The 18,837-nt window shown below is 43.5% G+C and overlaps 1 protein-coding gene across 3 annotated transcripts in view; it reads left to right on the top strand.

Moving 5' to 3' along the window:
* Nucleotides 1-18,837, top strand: part of LOC110501655 (radixin) — a 37,961-nt gene extending 19,124 nt beyond the window's left edge. Inside the window, exons 3-15 of one of the 3 annotated variants that reach the window (XM_021579360.2) lie at nt 3,714-3,797; nt 9,428-9,646; nt 9,771-9,922; nt 10,093-10,176; nt 10,272-10,418; nt 10,784-10,880; nt 11,455-11,618; nt 12,614-12,744; nt 13,810-13,970; nt 15,593-15,685; nt 16,230-16,439; nt 17,432-17,534; nt 17,570-18,837. In XM_021579360.2, the coding sequence (XP_021435035.2) occupies nt 3,714-3,797; nt 9,428-9,646; nt 9,771-9,922; nt 10,093-10,176; nt 10,272-10,418; nt 10,784-10,880; nt 11,455-11,618; nt 12,614-12,744; nt 13,810-13,970; nt 15,593-15,685; nt 16,230-16,439; nt 17,432-17,534; nt 17,570-17,586 (1,662 nt within the window). In that variant the 3' untranslated portion in view covers nt 17,587-18,837. Of the gene's footprint in view, nt 1-3,713; nt 3,798-9,427; nt 9,647-9,770; nt 9,923-10,092; nt 10,177-10,271; nt 10,419-10,783; nt 10,881-11,454; nt 11,619-12,613; nt 12,745-13,809; nt 13,971-15,592; nt 15,686-16,229; nt 16,440-17,431 lie in introns of those variants that run through there. The other 2 variants (XM_021579359.2, XM_021579361.2) reach the window with 2 other exon arrangements.

Raw genomic sequence — 18,837 nt, 5'->3', positions numbered from 1 at the left:
GACCGAGAGACTGAAAAACAGCTTCTATCTCAAGGCCATCAGACTGTTAAACAGCCATCACTAACATTAAGTGGCTGCTGCCAACATACTGACTCATCTCTAGCCACTTTAATAATGAAAAAAATGTTTAAAGTGGCTAGTGATACATTTATTACAATGCCACTTTATATAATGTTTACATACCCTACATTACTCATCTCATATGTATATACTGTACTCTATACCATCTACTGCATCTTGCCTATGCCGTTCGGCCATCGCTCATTCATATATTTTTATGTACATATTCTTATTCATTCCTTTACACGTGTGTGTGTGTGTGTGTGTGTGTGTGTGTGTGTGTGTGTGTGTGTGTGTGTGTGTGTGTAAGGTAGTTGTTGTGAAATTCTTAGGTTAGATTACTTGTTAGATATTACTGCATGGTCAGAACTAGAAGCACAAGCATTTCGCAACACTCGCATTAACATCTGCTAACCATGTGTATGTGACAAATAAAATTTGATTTGATAGGTCCTCTCTCCTTGTGCACGCTCCTGACAGATCCTCTCTCCTCGTGCACTCAGTGGTGGAAAAAGTACCCAATTGTCATACTTGAGTAAAAGTAAAGATACCTTAATAGAAAACGACTCAAGTGAAAGTCACCCAGAAAAAATCATACTTGAGTAAATGTCTGAAAGTATTTAGTTTTAAATATATCAAAAGTAAATGTAATTGCTAAAATATACCTAAATATCAAAGTAAAAGTATAAATCAAATTTGATTTGTCACATGCGCCGAATACAACCGGTGTAGACCTTACCGTGAAAAGCTTACTTACAAGCCCTTAACCAACAATGTAATTTACCCCCTTTTCCTCCACAATTTCGTTGCGTTCTTGTCTCATCGCTGCAACTCCCCAACGGGCTCGGGAGAGGCGAAGGTCGAGTTAAACACCCGCCCGCTTAACCCGGAAGCCAGCTGCACCAATGTGTTGGAGGAAACATGGTCCAACTGACATCCGAATTCAGCATGCAGGTGCCCAGTCTGCCACAAGTAGTCGCTAGAGTGTGATGAGCCAAACCCTCCCCTACTCCAGACTATGCTGGACTCCCAGTCACGGCCACTCGGGAGGCCACCAACAAAGCAGTTTTAAGAAAATCGAGTTAAAGTATTTGCTAAATAAACTAAAGTAAAAAATGAATAAAAATTAACACAATAAAATAACAATAATGAGGCTATATACAGTGGGTACCGGTACCAAGTCAATGTGCAGGTTAGTCGAGATAATTTGTACATGTAGGTAGGAGTAAATTCCTTATATTAAGCAAACCAGGACCACACCATTTGCTTTTTTTACAGATAGCCAGAGGCACGCTCATTTACATACTAAGCATGTGTTCAGTGACTCCACCAGATTCGATGCAGTAGGGATGACCAGGGATGTTTTCCTGATAAGTGTGTGAAGTAGACACTTTTCCTGTTCTGCTAAGCATTCAAAATGTAACGAGTACTTTTGGGTGTCAGGGAAGATGTATGGAGTTAAAAGTACATATTTTCTTTAGGAAAGTAGTAAAGTAAAAGTTGTAAAAAATATAAATAGCAAAGTACAGATACACCCCAAAACTACATCAATAGTCCTTTGAAATATTTTACACCACTGCATACAGAGATATGCAGTCCAAGGCTGTATCTCAATAGTCTCTTTGGACCATCCTGATCTTCAGAGAGCAGCTGTCAGGATGGTAGATCAGACTTGTATCTCATTTTCATTTCTGTAATTCCCTGTATCCTCTCTCTTCTTATGGATTATTTTTACTTAAGTACTTTACACCACTGCTTGCATGCTCCTGATAGATTCTCTCCTCGTGCACGCTCCTGACAGATCCTCTCCTCGTGCATGCTCCAGATAGATTCTCTCCTCGTGCACGCTCCTGATAGATTCTCTCCTCGTGCATGCTCCTGACAGATCCTCTCCTCGTGCACGCTCCTGATAGACTGCTGCGCCACTCGGAAGCCCCAAAAAGATCCAAGGCACTGCATCTCAGTGCTAGAGGCGTCGCTACAGACCCTGGTTCGATTCCAGGCTGTATCACAACTGGCCGTGCTTGGGAGTCCCATAGGGCGACGCATAATTGACCCAGCGTTGTCTGGGTTAGGCTGTCATTTGTATATAAGAATTTGTTCTTAACTTAAAAATCCTCTCCTCATGCGTGCTCCTAATATAGCCTCTCTCCTTGTGCACACTCCTGATAGATCCTCTCTCCTCGTGCATGCTCCTGATAGATCCTCTTTCCAAGTGCACACTTATGAGGCCCATCCTCTGCTTGTGCACACTGCTCTAAATGTGTGCATACTCTTCAAGCATCTATTTCAGCGTGTATACTTCTCACTGCTAGTGTATTGTCCCCGGCTTCCTCTCTGTTGGTGTCACTGTACTGTATATCCCCAGGCAAGTGCTGTCAGCTGAGTCAGCTAACTATGCACTGGGATATAGACTCCCACTGTCACCCTTCTTATTGCTAGAGGCCAGCCTCTCCTCATCTTCTGTCAGCCTCTCCTCCTCATTGGGGTTTTATCAGGACACAGCTTCTTGCCTAGCTGCTCAGTATTTTACTGTTGGCTGGCTGATACTGTACGTCTGGCTGGGCCTGACTTGCTGCAGTCACACACACACTGGAGCAAGGGAAGTTCTTCCACACTGACTGGAAGGGAGATGGATGGCCACATATTTGGACTGAAGCTACAAATGACCCATATAGTTTTGATAGGTTAAATGTGTCTTGATGTTTGGGTACGAGACTTGTTGCAGTTGTTCTGAGGCCTCTGTGTTCCATAGGTGGGATTTAGATGGTGTGTGTTTTCATTAATGGGTAAAAGGTCGTATGACTTTTATCTGAGGTGATGAATTAACATACTTACGATGTCCTGGATTGCATTTGATTGTTTATTGCCCCTGGTGCAAATCTGTAATACTTAGTTTCTTCCCTTTTCCGTCTCCGTCTTTGGCCCACCTCTCAGCTCCTAGAACAGAACAACACTGCAATATTCACTCCTCAAGTTCTTCAGGCACAGAGGATTTACTTTTTAAAGCGGTGAATAATTCAAACCCATGGAGTTCTGTTTCTGTACAAGTAATGTTTACTCATTCATGCACTAAATGGCACAGACAAATGGCTGCTGCTGCTATTCTGGTGCCAAATCACTGCTATCGGTTCCCTCTTTGTGTGTGTGTGAGAGAGTGTTTTCGTCTTCATGTTTGTGGCACAGCCCTCTTGGCTACATCGTTGCTCAACTTAAAGTGGTAGTTGACCCAAATTAGGAAATGACAATGTGTATGTAGATGTCCAACAAGAGGATAGGGATATTTATAGAAGAATGATAAGCAGTGGACCACACACTCTCCCTCACATCTTCAGCAGAAGACTGCACACAGGTGCCCACTCAACACAAGGATATTAAATCCAACATCCATGTGAACACACATTAGGCTTTAGCTCCTGGCTCCCTCTCTCTAATTCCCATGCAGCGATGTGTCCCATGCAGTGTACTGGGTTCAGTCGTGGCTGCTGTATACATGAACAACATGTGTTCTCTTCTCTCCAGCTGTGAGATAAAGGGGACGGGGTGCAGCTGAGTAGACTGATAGAGGGGGGAGCAGCCTGCCACGTGGGCTTTGTGACTCATACTTGTATAAATGTATCTTTGGGGAAGTTAACATGTGTGTTTGTGTATAGATCAATGTGCGTGTCACCACCATGGATGCAGAGCTGGAGTTTGCCATCCAGCCCAACACCACCGGCAAACAGCTCTTTGACCAGGTAAGCATGGTTTTAATTCAGCTCTCATGCTCACTCCCTCACATACAGACTAGCTTCATGACCAGGTAAGCATAAGGTTAATTTACTTCTCACTTACACTACTCACTTACAGACTAGCTTTATGTCCAGGTAAGCATGGGGTTAACGTACAACAAACACACACTGCTGAGTGTCAACAAGGCTGGGAGCTGGACTGGTCTAGCCTGTGTGTGTGTGAAAAAAATAGTAGAGTACGAGGTAATTGGGGTAGATATGTACATTTGAAGTCTGAAGTTTAAATACACCTTAGCCAAATACATTTAAACTCAGTTTTTCACAATTCCTGACATTTAATCCTAGTAAAAATTCCGTTTTAGGTCGGTTAAGATCACCACTTTATTTTGTGAATGTCAGAATAATAGTAGAGTTATTTATTTCAGCTTTTATTTCCTTCATCACATACCCAGTGGGTCAAAAGTTTACATACACTCAATTAGTATTTGGTAGCATTGCCTTTAAATTGTTAACTTCCACAAGCTTCCCATAATAAGTTGGATGAATTTTGGGCCATTCCTCCTGACAGAGCTGGTGTAACTGAGTCAGGTTTGTAGGCCTCCTTGCTCACACAAGCTTTTTCAGTTCTGCTCATACATTTTCTATAGGATGGAGGTCAGGGCTTTGTGATGGCCACTCCAATACCTTGACTTTGTTGTCCTTAAGCCATTTTGTCACAACTTTGGAAGTATGCTTGGGGTCATTGTCCATTTGGAAGACCCATTTGCAACCAAGCTTCAACTTCCTGAATGATGTTGCGTCAATATATACACACAATTTTCCTTTCATCATGATGTCATCTATTTTGTGAAGTGCACCAGTCCCTCCTGCAGCAAGCACCCCCACAACATGATGCTGTCATACTTGCTGAGTGGCCTTTCAGGTTATGTCGATATAGGACTCATTTTACTGTGGATATAGATACTTTTGTACCTGTTTCCTCCAGCATATTCACAAGGTCCTTTTTCTGGGATTCATTTGCACTTTTCGCACCAAAGTACTTTCCTTCCTAAGCGGTATGACGGCTGCGTGGTCCCATGGTGTTTATACTTGTGTACTATTGTTTGTACTATTGTTGAACGTGGTACCTTCAGACGTTTGGAAATTGCTCCCAAGGATGAACCAGACTTGTGGAGGTCTACTTTTTTTAGGTCCTGGCTGATTTCTTTAGATGTTCCCATGATGTCAAGTAGAGAGGCAGTGAGTTTGAAGGTAGGCCTTGAAATACATCCACAGGTACGTCTCCAATTGACTCAAATGATGTCAAATTACTCAAATTATGCCTAACAGAAGCTTCTAAAGCCATGACATCATTTTCTGGAATTTTCCAAGCTGTTTAAAGATACAGTCAACTTAGTGTATGTAAACTTCTGACCCACTGGAATTGTGATACAGTGAAATCTGTCTGTAAACAATTGTTGGAAAAATGACTTGTGTCATGCACAAAGTAGATGTCCTAACTGACTTTACTTTGTTAACAAGAAATTTGTGGAGTGGAGTGGTCATTTGCAGCTCCACTCCAAAGATTGTCTGACAATTCTCCCCAATGCGACTAGTTCATTCTGTAGTGTTGGAAGGGAGCCCAGCTCTGACTCAACAGGAATCCTCTTCTGTTGACTGGGCTCTGCTGGTTCCCCTCACAGCTCATCAGAGTGTGTGCGCCACTCAGTCATTGGACTCCATTGACCTTAACTTACTCTCGCATGCACACACGGTCATGCTCACTACAACACGCCTGAACGTGCGCGTAGACACACACACTTGTTTAACAATTTATAACCATTCAAAATCCTTTTTCCCCCAAACCTAATTCTAACATCAATTCTACCTTAACCTAAGTCCCCTAGAAATAGCATTTGACCTAACAAAATGTTACCAGTTGGTCAAATTTTTGTTTGTTTACTATTCTTGTGGGGACTGCTGGTCCCCACAGGTATAGTTAAACACCTCCATCAACTGCTGTTCGCTGCTGATGGAGTACATCGAGCCTGCTTCAGTCAGTGTTGGACAGCTGGTTTCCATGGTGACTGACAAATACACAGAGAGACAGAGATCCGGTGAGTCAGGCTTTCTGTCTGTCAGAGCCTCAGTGTGTGTTATAAATACAAAGACAGGAGCAGTGTGTGCATGTGTGCTTAGATACGGACGCCACCTGACGTCAGACTAGGATCAACAGTTGGCCCAGTGTAGAGACTCTTTTTGAGAGAGAGTATGTCTGCAGAGCAGAGTGCAACGGAGTGGCTTGTTGTGTGTGTGTGTGTGTGTGTGTGTGTGTGTGTGTGTGTGTGTGTGTGTGTGTGTGTGTGTGTGTGTGTATTTGCATTTCTGAATTATAGTAAGATGAGCACAATAAAGAAGACTCCTTTGATAATTTCATGACGTCAATGGTAACATATTTAATCGAATATGACTTGTTTCTCCTATCGCACAAAAATAGGCATCATGGTGATATGCATCAATATTATTATTCACATAACTACTTTACATACTCATCCACTTCTGCAATTTTGGATCCATTTGTTGAGAGAGTGCTTTCGGAAGGTATTCCGACCCCTTGACATTTTCACATTTTGTTGCGTTCTTTATTCTAAAATGGATTAAATAAAAACAATTCTTCATCAATCTACACACGATACCCCATAATGACAAAGTGAAAACAGGTTTCAGAAATGTTTGCAAATGTATTAAAACTAAACTTTTACAGAAGTATTCAGACCCTTTGCTATGCGACTCGAAATTGAGCTCCGGTGCATCCTGCTTCCATTGGTCATCCTCTAGATGTTTCTACAACTTGATTGGAGTCCACCTGTGGTAAATTCAATTATTTGGACATGATTTGGAAAGGTACACACCTTTCTATATAAGGTCCAATAGCTGACAGTACATGTCAGAGCAAAAACAAAGCCATGAGGTTGAAGGAATTGTCCGTGTAACTCCGAGACAGGATTGTGTCGAGGCGCAGATCTGGGGACAAGTACCAAAACATTTCTTCAGCATTAAAGGTCCCCAGGATAACAGTGGTCTCCATCATTCTTAAATGTAAGAAGTGGAACCACCAAGACTCTTCCTAGAGCTGGATGCCAGGCCAAACTGAGCAATCGGAGGAGAAGGGCCTTGGTCAGGGAGGTGACCAAGAACCTGACAGAGCTCCAGTGTTCCTCTGTGGAGATGAGAGAACCTTCCAGAAAGACAACCATCCCTGTAGCATTCCACCAATCAGGCCGTTTATGTTAGTTGAATGCAAGTGTCACGTCACCTGGCACCATCCCTATGGCCAAGCATGGTGGTGGCAGCATCATGCTGTGGGGATGTTTTTCAGCGGCAGGGACTGGGAGACTAGTCAGGATCGAGGGAAAGATGAACGGAGCAAAGTACAGAGAGATCCTTGATAAAAACCTGCTCCAGAGCGCTCAAGACCTCAGACTGGGGGTGAAGGTTCACCTTCCAACAGGACAATGACCCTAAGCACACAGCCAAGACAACGCATTGGTGGCTTTGGGACAAGTCTCTGAATGTCCTTTAGTGGCCCAGCCAGAGCCTGGACTTGAATCCGATCAAACATCTTTGGAGAGACCTGAAAATAGCTGTGCAGCGATGCTCCCCATCCAACCTGATAGAGCTTGAGAGGATCTGCAGAGAAGAATGGGAGAAACTCCCCAAATACAAGTGTGCCAAGCTTGTTGTGTCATACCCAAGAATACTCAAGGCTGTAATCGCTGCCATAGTTTCTTTAGCAAAGTACTGAGTAAAGGGTCTGAAAACTGATGTAAATGTGATATTTCCGTTTTTTGTATTTTTTTAATGAATTTGCAAACATTTCTAAAAACCTGTTTTTGCCTTGTCATTATGGGGTATTGTGTGTAGATTTGAGAAAAAATGAAAAATGTAATACATTTTAGAGTAAGGCTGTAACGTAACATAACGTGGAAAAAGTCAAGTGGTCTGAATACTTTCCGAATACACTGTGGGTGGAACGAACTGAAGATGGGACAGCCGGGCATTCATGCGGTTGCGTCTGTTTATGCTGTTAAATGGACTCTACAACATTTTCTCAGATTGAGCAGCCCGCAACTCCACCCCCATAAAAATACATTGCGATCCTCCACACAATCACATTACACAACAAACACAGTACAATACACCAGCAAGCACCACATTACAACTGTACATCCAGTTGTGCAACTGAGTCCTGGAATTCCTGACGGGCCACCCCTAGGTGATGAAGGTTGGAAACAACACCTCCACTTCGCTGATCCTCAACACAGGGGCCCTACAGGGGTGCGTGCTCAGCCCCCTCCTGTCCTCCCTATTCACCCATGACTACGTGGCCACGCACACCTCCAACTCAATCATCAAGTTTGCAGACGACACTACAGTAGTAGGCCTGATTACCAACAATGACGAGACAGCCTACAGGGAGGAGGTGAGGGCCCTGGCGGAGTGGTGCCAGGAAAATAACCTCTCCCTCTTCGTCAACAAAACAAAGGAGATGATCGTGCACTTCAGGAAACAGCAGAGGGAGCACGCCCATCCACATCGACGGGACCACAGTGGAGTTTCACGTTCCTCTGCATACACATCACTGACAAACTGAAATGCTCCACCCACACAGACAGTGCGGTGAAGAAGGCGCAACAGCGCCTCTTCAACCTCAGGAGGCTGAAGAAATTTGGCTTGGCCCCTAAGACCCTCAAACTTTTGCAGATGCACAATTGAGAGCATCCTGTTGGGCTGTATCACCGCCTGGTACAGCAACTGCTCCGCCCGCAACCACAGGGCTCTCCAGAGGGTGGTGCAGTCTGCCCAACGCATCACTGGGGGCACACTGCCTGCCCTCCCAGGACACCTACACCACCCGATGTCACAGGATGGCCAAAAAGATCATCAAGGATATCAACCACCCGAGCCACGGCCCGTTCACTCCGCTACCATCCAGAAGGCGAGGTCAGTACAGGTGCATCAAAGCTGGGACTGAGAGATAGAAGCTGTTTTTCAAGGCCATCAGACTGTTAAATAGCCATCACTAGCTGCATACCACCCGTTTACTCAACCCTGCACCTTAGAGGCTGCTGCCCTAAAGACATGGAATCACTGGCCACTTTAATAATAGATCACTCGTCACTTTTTAATAATGTTTTACATGCTGCTTTACTCATCTCATATGTGTATAGACTGTATTCTATTCTACTGTATTTTAGTCAATACCACTCCGACATTGCTCATCCTAATATTTACATATTTCCTAATTCCATTCTTTCACTTTTAAGTTTTGTGTGTTGTGAATTGTTACATACTACTGCACTGTTGTAGCTAGGAAAACAAGCATCTCGCTACACCCGCAATAACATCTGCTAAATATGTGCATTGGACCAATAAGATTTGATTTTAATGATAACTCTGGGTTTGTTGCCCCTGGCTCCTTCTTGTTAGCCATATTGCCAACTTGGCCTGGCCAAACAAAGTTCAACATTGCTTGAATACCTCGGCCCCATCCCAAACATCCCCACAGAGAAGACCACCCTCAACCTCACACACACAACCCACCCCAACGCACCTATAGATAGCCTGCTAATCATTGATGCATTTTGTGTTTTCAGGTGGTGAAGACAGTGGGCCTCCGGGAGGTGTGGTTCTTTGGCCTGCAGTACACAGACAGTAAAGGTTACAGCACGTGGCTCAAACTCAATAAGAAGGTGACACAGCAGGATGTGAAGAAGGAGAACCCTCTGCAGTTCAAGTTCAGAGCCAAGTTCTTCCCTGAGGACGTGTCTGAAGAACTCATCCAGGAGATCACGCAGAGACTCTTCTTCCTGCAGGTAACACACACGCGCACTCGCACACACACACAGTTCTACAGTGTGTCCTTTGTACTCACAATGTACATTGCAGATCCAAACAAAGTATTCAAACAAGCGTGTGTGTGTTCCCTGCCCATTCCAGGTGAAGGAGGCCATCCTGAACGATGAGAACTACTGTCCTCCAGAGACAGCCGTGTTGCTGGCCTCCTACTCTGTCCAGGCCAAGTATGCAGACTACAGCAGAGACGTCCACAAGCCTGGTTACCTCACCTCCGACCGCCTGCTGCCACAGAGGTCTGTACTCCATGTCCATTCCTCTGTCCCCCTCAGAGGGAGTGTGTTCTTTCTTAAATGAGCTGTTCTTTAGTAAAGTGGCTCAACTCCCTGACAATAAATCTGTTTGGTCTTTTGATGCCAGGCCTCTACTGTGGCTCTGTTTGAATAACCCTGTGTGTGTTCTGCAGAGTGCTGGAGCAGCACAAGTTGACTAAGGAACAGTGGGAGGACAGAATACAGACCTGGCATGAGGAACACACAGGCATGCTCAGGTAGGTCTGTGTATGTGGCTTTGTATGAGAGTGTTTGTGTCACACTTTCTCCTCTACACAAGTTATAACTTTCTAATGTGTGTTTGTGTACATAGAGAGGACTCTGTGATGGAGTATCTGAAGATAGCCCAGGACCTGGAAATGTATGGAGTCAACTACTTTGAGATCAAGAACAAGAAGGGAACCGAGTTGTGGCTGGGTGTGGATGCACTGGGACTCAATATCTACGAACATGAGGACAAGTACGCAATACTGACTTATACAATGTGGAATAATTATTTGTCCACTTATTTATTTGATATACTCCATGACACTATCGCCCTCTGCTAGCCATGGATGGTACCTCTAGTTTCATTTTGTACTACTCTGACATCAAATCAAATGTTATTAGTCACATGCGCCAAATACAACAGGTGTAGGTAGACCTTACAGTGAAATACTTACTTGCGAGCCCCTAACCAACAATGCAGTTTAAAGAAATACGGATAAGACTAAGAAATAAAAGTAACAAGTAATGTACTGTAGATAGGTAGTTATCTTCCTATTGCATATTACTGTACTAGCATAGTGTTGAGACAGTCTGTGTTTTCCCTTCCCTCCACCCCAGGTTGACACCAAAGATTGGCTTCCCCTGGAGTGAGATCAGAAACATCTCCTTCAACGACAAGAAGTTTGTCATCAAACCCATCGACAAGAAAGCCCCAGTAAGTCCGTCTACCGGGAAGGCAGGGGACCCGTCTACCGGGAAGGCAGGGGACCCGTCTACCGGGAAGGCAGGGGACCCGTCTTCCCGGGAAGGCAGGGGACCCGTCTTCCCGGGAAGGCAGGGGACCCGTCTTCCCGGGAAGGCAGGGGACCCGTCTTCCCGGGAAGGCAGGGGACCCGTCTTCCCGGGAAGGCAGGGGACCCGTCTTCCCGGGAAGGCAGGGGACCCGTCTTCCCGGGAAGGCAGGGGACCCGTCTTCCCGGGAAGGCAGGGGACCCGTCTTCCCGAGAAGGCAGGGGACCCGTCTTCCCGGGAAGGCAGGGGACGGTGGGAGGAAATAATACAACACAATGTACAATAAACAATGAGAATATAATAATAATAATAATAATAATAATAATAATAATAATAATAATAATAATAATAATAATAATAATAATAATAATAATAATAATATTGGAGTAGAGTTGTCCACCCCTGTTCTCCACCTTGTACTGTCTGTAAATGACCTGTAAATTGAATTAACCCCTTACTCTCCTCTTCCATTTTCTCCCCTCCTCCTCTCACTGCAGGACTTTGTATTCTACGCACCACGGTTGCGGATTAACAAGCGTATCCTGGCGCTGTGCATGGGGAACCACGAGCTGTACATGAGGAGGAGGAAGCCTGATACCATCGAGGTGCAGCAGATGAAGGCCCAGGCCCGGGAGGAGAAACACCACAAACAGATGGAGAGGTACAGTACTGGGCGAACACATGCAGACATGTGGTTGTGATTCTGACCAGAAGGGGGGAGCATTGTATTAAAATATGTCTGGTCTGCATTAGAACCACATCAAAGGTAAATCTCTGTATTTCCTTGATTCCCAAAAGGAGGGGAGAAGAGAGGATACAGGGAATTACAGAAATGAAAATGAGATACAAGTCTGATCTACCATCCTGACAGCTGCTCTCTGAAGATCAGGATGGTCCAAAGAGACTATTGAGATACAGCCTTGGACTGCATATCTCTGTATGCAGTGGTGTAAAATATTTCAAAGAGACTATTGAGATACAGCCTTGGACTCCATATCTCTGTATGCAGTGGTGTAAAATATTTCAAAGAGACTATTCACGTAGTTTTGGGGTGTATCTGTACTTTGCTATTTATATTTTTACTTTTACTTTACTACTTTCCTAAAGAAAATATGTACTTTTAACTCCACTACAGTTTCCCTGAAACCAAAAGGTACTTGTTAAATTTTGAATGCTCAGACAGAACAGAATTATGGTCCAACTCACACCTATCAATATAACGCGTTGTCATCCCTACTGCCTCGGCTCTGGCAGAGTCACTAAACACATGTATATACTGTGTTTGTAATTCATGTATGAGTGTTGGAGTGTGCCCTTGACTGTCCATAAAAACATATATTTTTTAATTGTGCCGTCTGGTTTGCTTAATATAAGGAATTTTATGTATAGCTTTTACTTTTTCACTTTTACTCAAGTATGACAATTGAGTAGTTTTTCCAATGCTGTTATGTGCATTTTTGTGTGTCTTGTCTTTTTGTAAAGCATCTTAGAATGTTGTACCTATTTTGGGATGATAATATTTTATACATAAAAATATAGTTTGATATTGAATATTATTTATATATAGCCGTCAACCGGGATATATATTCTACAATTAGTTCAATTAATTTGAATATATTATTAGCCCAGGCATGTTCATCGTCTTTTGTTTTACAGAGCCCAGCTAGAAAACGAGAAGAAAAAACGAGCGCACGCAGAGAAAGAGAGGGAGAAGATGGAGAAAGAGAAGGATGAGCTGATCGAGAGACTCAGACAGATTGAGGAACAGACGCTAAAGGCCCAGAAAGGTGTATACACACACACACGCTAAGGATACATCCGAGGAAAAATGACTGACTTGCATTCTCTCGCTTATTTTTAAATGTCATAGGTTAACCTTGCAAGCAACACCTTGGTGTTACACTAAAGGAATCCGCGTGCTTCCAAGCCGAAACAATTCTCAAGACTTTGTGTATATATTATGAAGACATTTTGTGACATATTTGTTCGTTCTAGACCTTTTTTCCGGCTGTTCTGCCACACTGAAGAAAAAAAAGAATACTGCACCAAACAACTTAGTTAGATGTAAAATTGCACTACTAAGATCTCCTTGTCAAAAATGTCAAAATTAATGACAGATTTCTTGAATTATTTTCGATTTATTCTGACTATTTTTAGGAAGTGTATACTGGCTACGTCATCTCAAAATGGACGCCTTTTTATAGTTTTTCAAGGGAAGGTCTTTTAAGTGAGTATACGAGCACACTCATTCGGCTCAGCTAGCTGAGGCACCAGCCGAACTGAAGCATGCTGACGCCTTAACACCCACTATAGTACACACCTGGGGTTCAGACACTCAATTACCACAGAACAAGTTCACAGCTACAAAATTTGCATTCAAGCCTCTTATCAGGAGGAGTGAGGAATGGAATATCAGTTGGAGATGGGCATAGGATGACACTGCCAGCTGTTATATCATGTTACGGGAACATTCTCTATTGTTGGCCCTTGACTTGTTGCACCACAGCCTTTCTGTTAGGACAGGACATAGCATGCCTGGGGTGTATTTGCATAGAGTGAAGTCATGGACAAGTATTAGCCATTGAGGCTGTAGTGCTGACATTATGGTGCCTCTAGAAATCTGATTTTATAATATAGATGAGGCCTTTCTCAGGTAAACACTGTCATTCCATTGGAGATTATTTGAGTACTCCTCTTGTTTCATAAAATATATAGATTAATGTGTGAATGTATATCAGGAAAGATGGGTGTGATTCTTGCTCAGATCGGAGTATATTTGCCATAAATTGTTGTCAATTGTGTGTGTACCTTTGTCTGTCTCTGTCTGTGTCGTTCTGTGTACGCTCATACAGAGCTGGAGGATCAGACACGCAGGGCCCTGGAGTTGGACCAGGAGAGGAAGAGAGCGAAGGAAGAGGCAGAGAGGTTGGAGAAAGAGAAACAGGCAGCAGAGGAGGCCAAAGCAGAGCTGGTTAAACAGGCTGCTGACCAGATGAAGAACCAGGAACAACTGGTAACACATCACATCACCAGTCTGGGCCACGCTTTGGATCAGGGCCCCGTTTACTGAACATACTTTCAGTGCATACTTCTTTCCTTCCTTCCTTGAAAAAAATCACTGATCTTATATGAAATGATTAGTGAATGCAATATGATAAAACACCTTACTCTGCTTTCTATTTGTTGATTACGTCAAGGAAGGATGGGTCTTAGTGTAGTTAACCATGTAAATATACCTACTGTAGGCAGGTATACAGTAATTCTCTAAATCAACAATCTCCTCTGGATTGTGCAATTATCACACTAAAACAGTTGTAAATTCTCTATTCTACATTATAATGGGTGGTTCGAGCCCTGAATGCTGATTGGTTGACAGCCGTGTTATTTCAGATGAAATAACACAGGTATTTTTTATTTATTTAACCTTCATTTAACTAGGCAAGTATAACAGCATTTATTTTTACTGCCGTAATTACATTGGTAACCAATTTAGAATAGCAATAAGGCACCTCGGGTTTGTGCTATATGGCCAATATACCACTGCTAAGGGTTGTATGCAGGCACTCTGCGTTGCGTCGTGCATAAGAACAGCCATTAACCGTAGTATATTGGCCATATACCACAAACCCCTGAGGTGCATTATTGCTTAGACATATCATCACTGTAATAACCCTGTCCCTGCTCTATTATCACCATGTCAATACATACAGTTGTATGTAAATAAGTGAGACTGACTTTTGTAAACACCTCCTCTGGTCACACTAGATTTTATGGATGGTTTTACTAGCATTCCACAGGTGATTTGGTTATTTGGTTATTCCTCATGGTATTTTCTTGGTCTTTCACTTGACATGCCTAAGCCCAACGCATAGCTCAACTTTGTGCTTCAGCTCCAAATGACTGATTATGGTCTTATTTAGAGATATTCATTGTTTTAAAGGGATAGTTCACCCAAATGACAAAATAACATATTGCTTTCCTTACCCTGTGAGCAGTTTATGGCAAAGGTATGACAGCAACCCATGCTTTGGTTTTGTTTACCTGGCCACTGTTTCTGGCCATTGTGGCGCAACTCCAATGCAAGTCATGCACTTAATGTCCAAATCATCCTAAAATAAAAATAAAATTATTGTATAACTCAATGAAGTTGCAAATGGATGATTTGGCCATGCATTTGATTTGTGGCCAGGTAAACAATAGTGAAGCATGAATTGCTGACACACCTTGTCCAGAGACTGCTTGCAGGGTAAGGAAACCTAAATGCAATTTGGGTGAACTTTCTCTTTATGCATAGGGACATAACATTGATGTATTTGGTTTGATGCTGTGTTGGAAGGCCCTGAGGCAGTAACCTTTTTAGAGTGCTGACAGATATGTGCGATTGAAGTGTTAATGGGGGGAATTCTATCCTCTTACCAGCCTCTCTCCCTCTGGTATTCCAGGTAATATTTCATAGGTGGTATATCATGTTAACAGTACTCACCACAGAACCACGTGTCAATTTATATTGATATTGGTTGGTCATTAAGTTTAATGTGGAGGAGAATGGGCCATGGCCAACTCCTGCAGTCTGGTGGCCAGTGTGTTGGGGTGTGTGTGTGTGACAGAAGTGTGCCTTGTGCTTGTCGCTCGCAGGCCGCTGAGCTAGGAGAATTCACCGCCAAAATCGCTCTGCTTGAAGAGGCCAAAAGGAAAAAGGAAGAGGAAGCGACAGAATGGCAACACAAAGTAACAGTTACCTCCTCTACCTCTCTCTGACCCCCACATGCCCCCTGCGCTTACTGAACTAATGCATTATTATAATGGTGTCTGTGTCTAAATGTGTGGGGGTGTGTGACCTCAAACCAAATAGTATAACAGCTTTCCTAAAATAACTTCAAAAGGTTTTGTGTATGTGTGGGAGCGGAGGTTGAAATTGTGAGCGAGGACTTGTTTTCATTGTGTGTCTGTCCTTTTTATTTGCATGTTAACCCGTTACTGTGTGCATGAATGTTTTACTGCTTTTTACAAGTCTCTGGCCTGCTCAGGCCCTACGCGTGCATTACCTTTTAAAAACAGATGTCCCTGTGTTTTGGCAAATGTATCTTAAAATGTGTTGGTGTATGCGTTTGTGTGTGTGAAAGCAACAATGTTTGTTCTACCTGTTGTGGATCCAAATAGAATATTGAAATGTGTCAGTACTGTGTGATAGTTATGTACAATACAGTAGATAAGCACTTTGTTGAACTCCAAGTGACAGTATTTCGCACATTAACCTCCCCCTCCCCACTAGGCCATCTCAGCCCAGGAGGACCTGGAGAAGACTAAAGAGGAGCTGAAGTCTGTGATGTCATCACCCCCGGCGCCAGAGCACGATGAGCAGGATGAGACGAATGCTGAGGGTAGCACCGAGCTGCACAGTGATGGGGTCACCAGCCACCACAGCGAGGAGGAACGTGTCACAGAGGCCCAGAAGAACGAACGCGTCAAGGAACAGCTGCAGGTAGACTAATGAAGACATGGCCTCACTTACATTTAACATTTTAGTCATTTAGCAGACGCTCTCTCCAGAGCGACTTACTGTACAATTAGTGCATTCCTCTTAAGATAGCTAGGTGAGGCAACAATACATCACAATGGTCCTCTGTAGCTCAGTGGGTAGAGCATGGCTCTTGCAACGCCAAGATAGTGGGTTCAATTCCTGGAATTACCCCTATGTGAGAAAAGGTTGTACTCTATGGATGTTGAAGAGCATTAACCTGCAGGTGTGTGTCACCGCTTTGATGTTTGCAGAGAACGACAGGGTGTTGTCCAGGGTCACGCCAAGGTTCTTTGCACTCTGGGAAGGGGACACTGTGGAATTGTCAACCGTGATGGAGAGGTCATGGAGTGGGCAGGCCTTTCCCAGGAGATAGAGCAGCTCTGTTTTGTTGAGCTTGAGGTGGTGGTCAGACATCCAAGCTGAGATGTCTGCCAGGCAGGCAGAGATGCGCGTTGCCACCTGGGTGTCAGAAGGGAGGGAAGCAGAAGAGTAGTTGAGTGTCATCCGCATAGCAATGATCAGAGAGACCATGTGAGGATATGACTGTTGAGAGACCTGGTGTAAAGAGAAAAGAGGATGGTGATGATGTAAAGAGACTTGGTGTAAAGAGAAAAAAACACTTGGTGAAAAGAGGATGAGCACCTAGAACCGAGCCCACGGGGACACCAGTAGTGAGAGCACGTGGTGCAGACACAGATCCTCTCAATGCCACCTGGTAGTAGTGACTTGCCAGGTAGGATGCAATCCAGGAGTGTGCAGATGCCATTAGGATGGATAGACTCCTAGAAGCTCAAACTAACTGACTAACTAACTGCAAAAACATGTAGGGTTTATGGTTAGGCATAGTGTTTGGGTTAATGGATCAAGTTTGCTGATAATTTGTTGAACTATAGACCCTGTCTGCAACTATCAAAATGAAGTGTGCTCTCTCTTCCCCTCTCCCTCTCTGTCAGGCTCTGAGTTCAGAGTTGGCCCAGGCGAGGGACGACACCAAGAAGACCCAGAATGACATGCTACATGCGGAGAACGTGAAGGCTGGGAGGGACAAGTACAAGACCCTGCGTCAGATCCGCCAGGGAAACACCAAGCAGCGCATCGACGAGTTTGAGTCCATGTGAGAGACCTCGCCCTCCCACCCTTGCATTGCCACGACAACGGCTCGTTTTTGTGTACAGCAAAACGTGCCCGTTCCCGTCCCATTCCCCCAAATCCCTACTTGCAAAAAGGCCAGAGGTGTGTGGATTCAATGTCCCGCCAACTATGCCTTGCCAAAGCTCTGCCCACTAGCGGATGGCCAATCAAACTGCTCCATGCTTAGAGCTCTGCCTAACCACATCTGGACTCGCCTAATCTGGAATGGCAAGCAACATACTGTCGAAGAGAATTTCTCCATGAACAAAGGATAATTTTAATGCTTGCATGTCTGATGTAAGAATGGATAGAGAAATTGGTTGATATCTTGCTTTCATTGAGAGGGAACAATTGCAGTTTAACTTTTGGATGTCGCTGGCCAGCTTGTATGTAAAAGCTTTAAATACCGTACCTTACGTTTATTTGTTTGCCATTAGATTAAGAATTTTAATAGTTTTCTTTTTTTAACGAAACAGCCTTATTTGTCTCATTTAATTTCGGCTTCATATTTAACTGTGGTGAGTTAGCTGTGCTCTAGTCAGTCATGGGTCAGCTGATGTTGAACCAGTGGTTTAATTCCTCCAGAATTTGACAACAGCGTTTATCTGTCCTCCCATTCTTCTACCTATACCTTTGTGTCGTTTATCGTCAATTGAAGCATTTACCATTTATTTATTTTCGTTCACAATAAAGATTCCATGTATGTCTCTTATTTCCAGTCAGTCAAAGTGTTCATCCCCAGGTTGAACGAGGTAAAACCAAATTGGAGGGAGGCAGCAGTGCATTATTATATGGATAGAGTGATATGAGGAACTGTTAATTTTGAACATTCCAGATTCATCACCTTCCAGACATGTAAGAATGGGGAAAATAAAAGAAGCACAAAACCGCCCTAGCCACGTTGGTTTTCTAAATCAAGGTTATGTAAGGAATGATCAGGTCAGCCACCTCCTTGAATTTACAACTGGTGTTGTTCCTGGTGAAAGAAAAAAAAACTGTTATTAAATTGTAAATATCAATTGTTTTATCCTTAATGTCAATCGATGTACAACAATGAACTTTACTAACCTTTATCATCTTCAGTTACAACTTTGAACCCATTAATCATTAGTTAAAAACATTTAAAAAATAAAAATGTAATGTTGTAGTAACCTTTCCAGAGATATTACCTTTCATACAGTGTTGTAGAAAGATGACGACACATTATAGGCTATTCATTCAACTTTAT

This window comes from Oncorhynchus mykiss, chromosome 22, assembly GCF_013265735.2.
Source record: "Oncorhynchus mykiss isolate Arlee chromosome 22, USDA_OmykA_1.1, whole genome shotgun sequence".
NCBI classification, from domain to species: Eukaryota; Metazoa; Chordata; class Actinopteri; order Salmoniformes; family Salmonidae; genus Oncorhynchus; species Oncorhynchus mykiss.
This window is presented reverse-complemented; position numbering and strand designations above follow the sequence as displayed.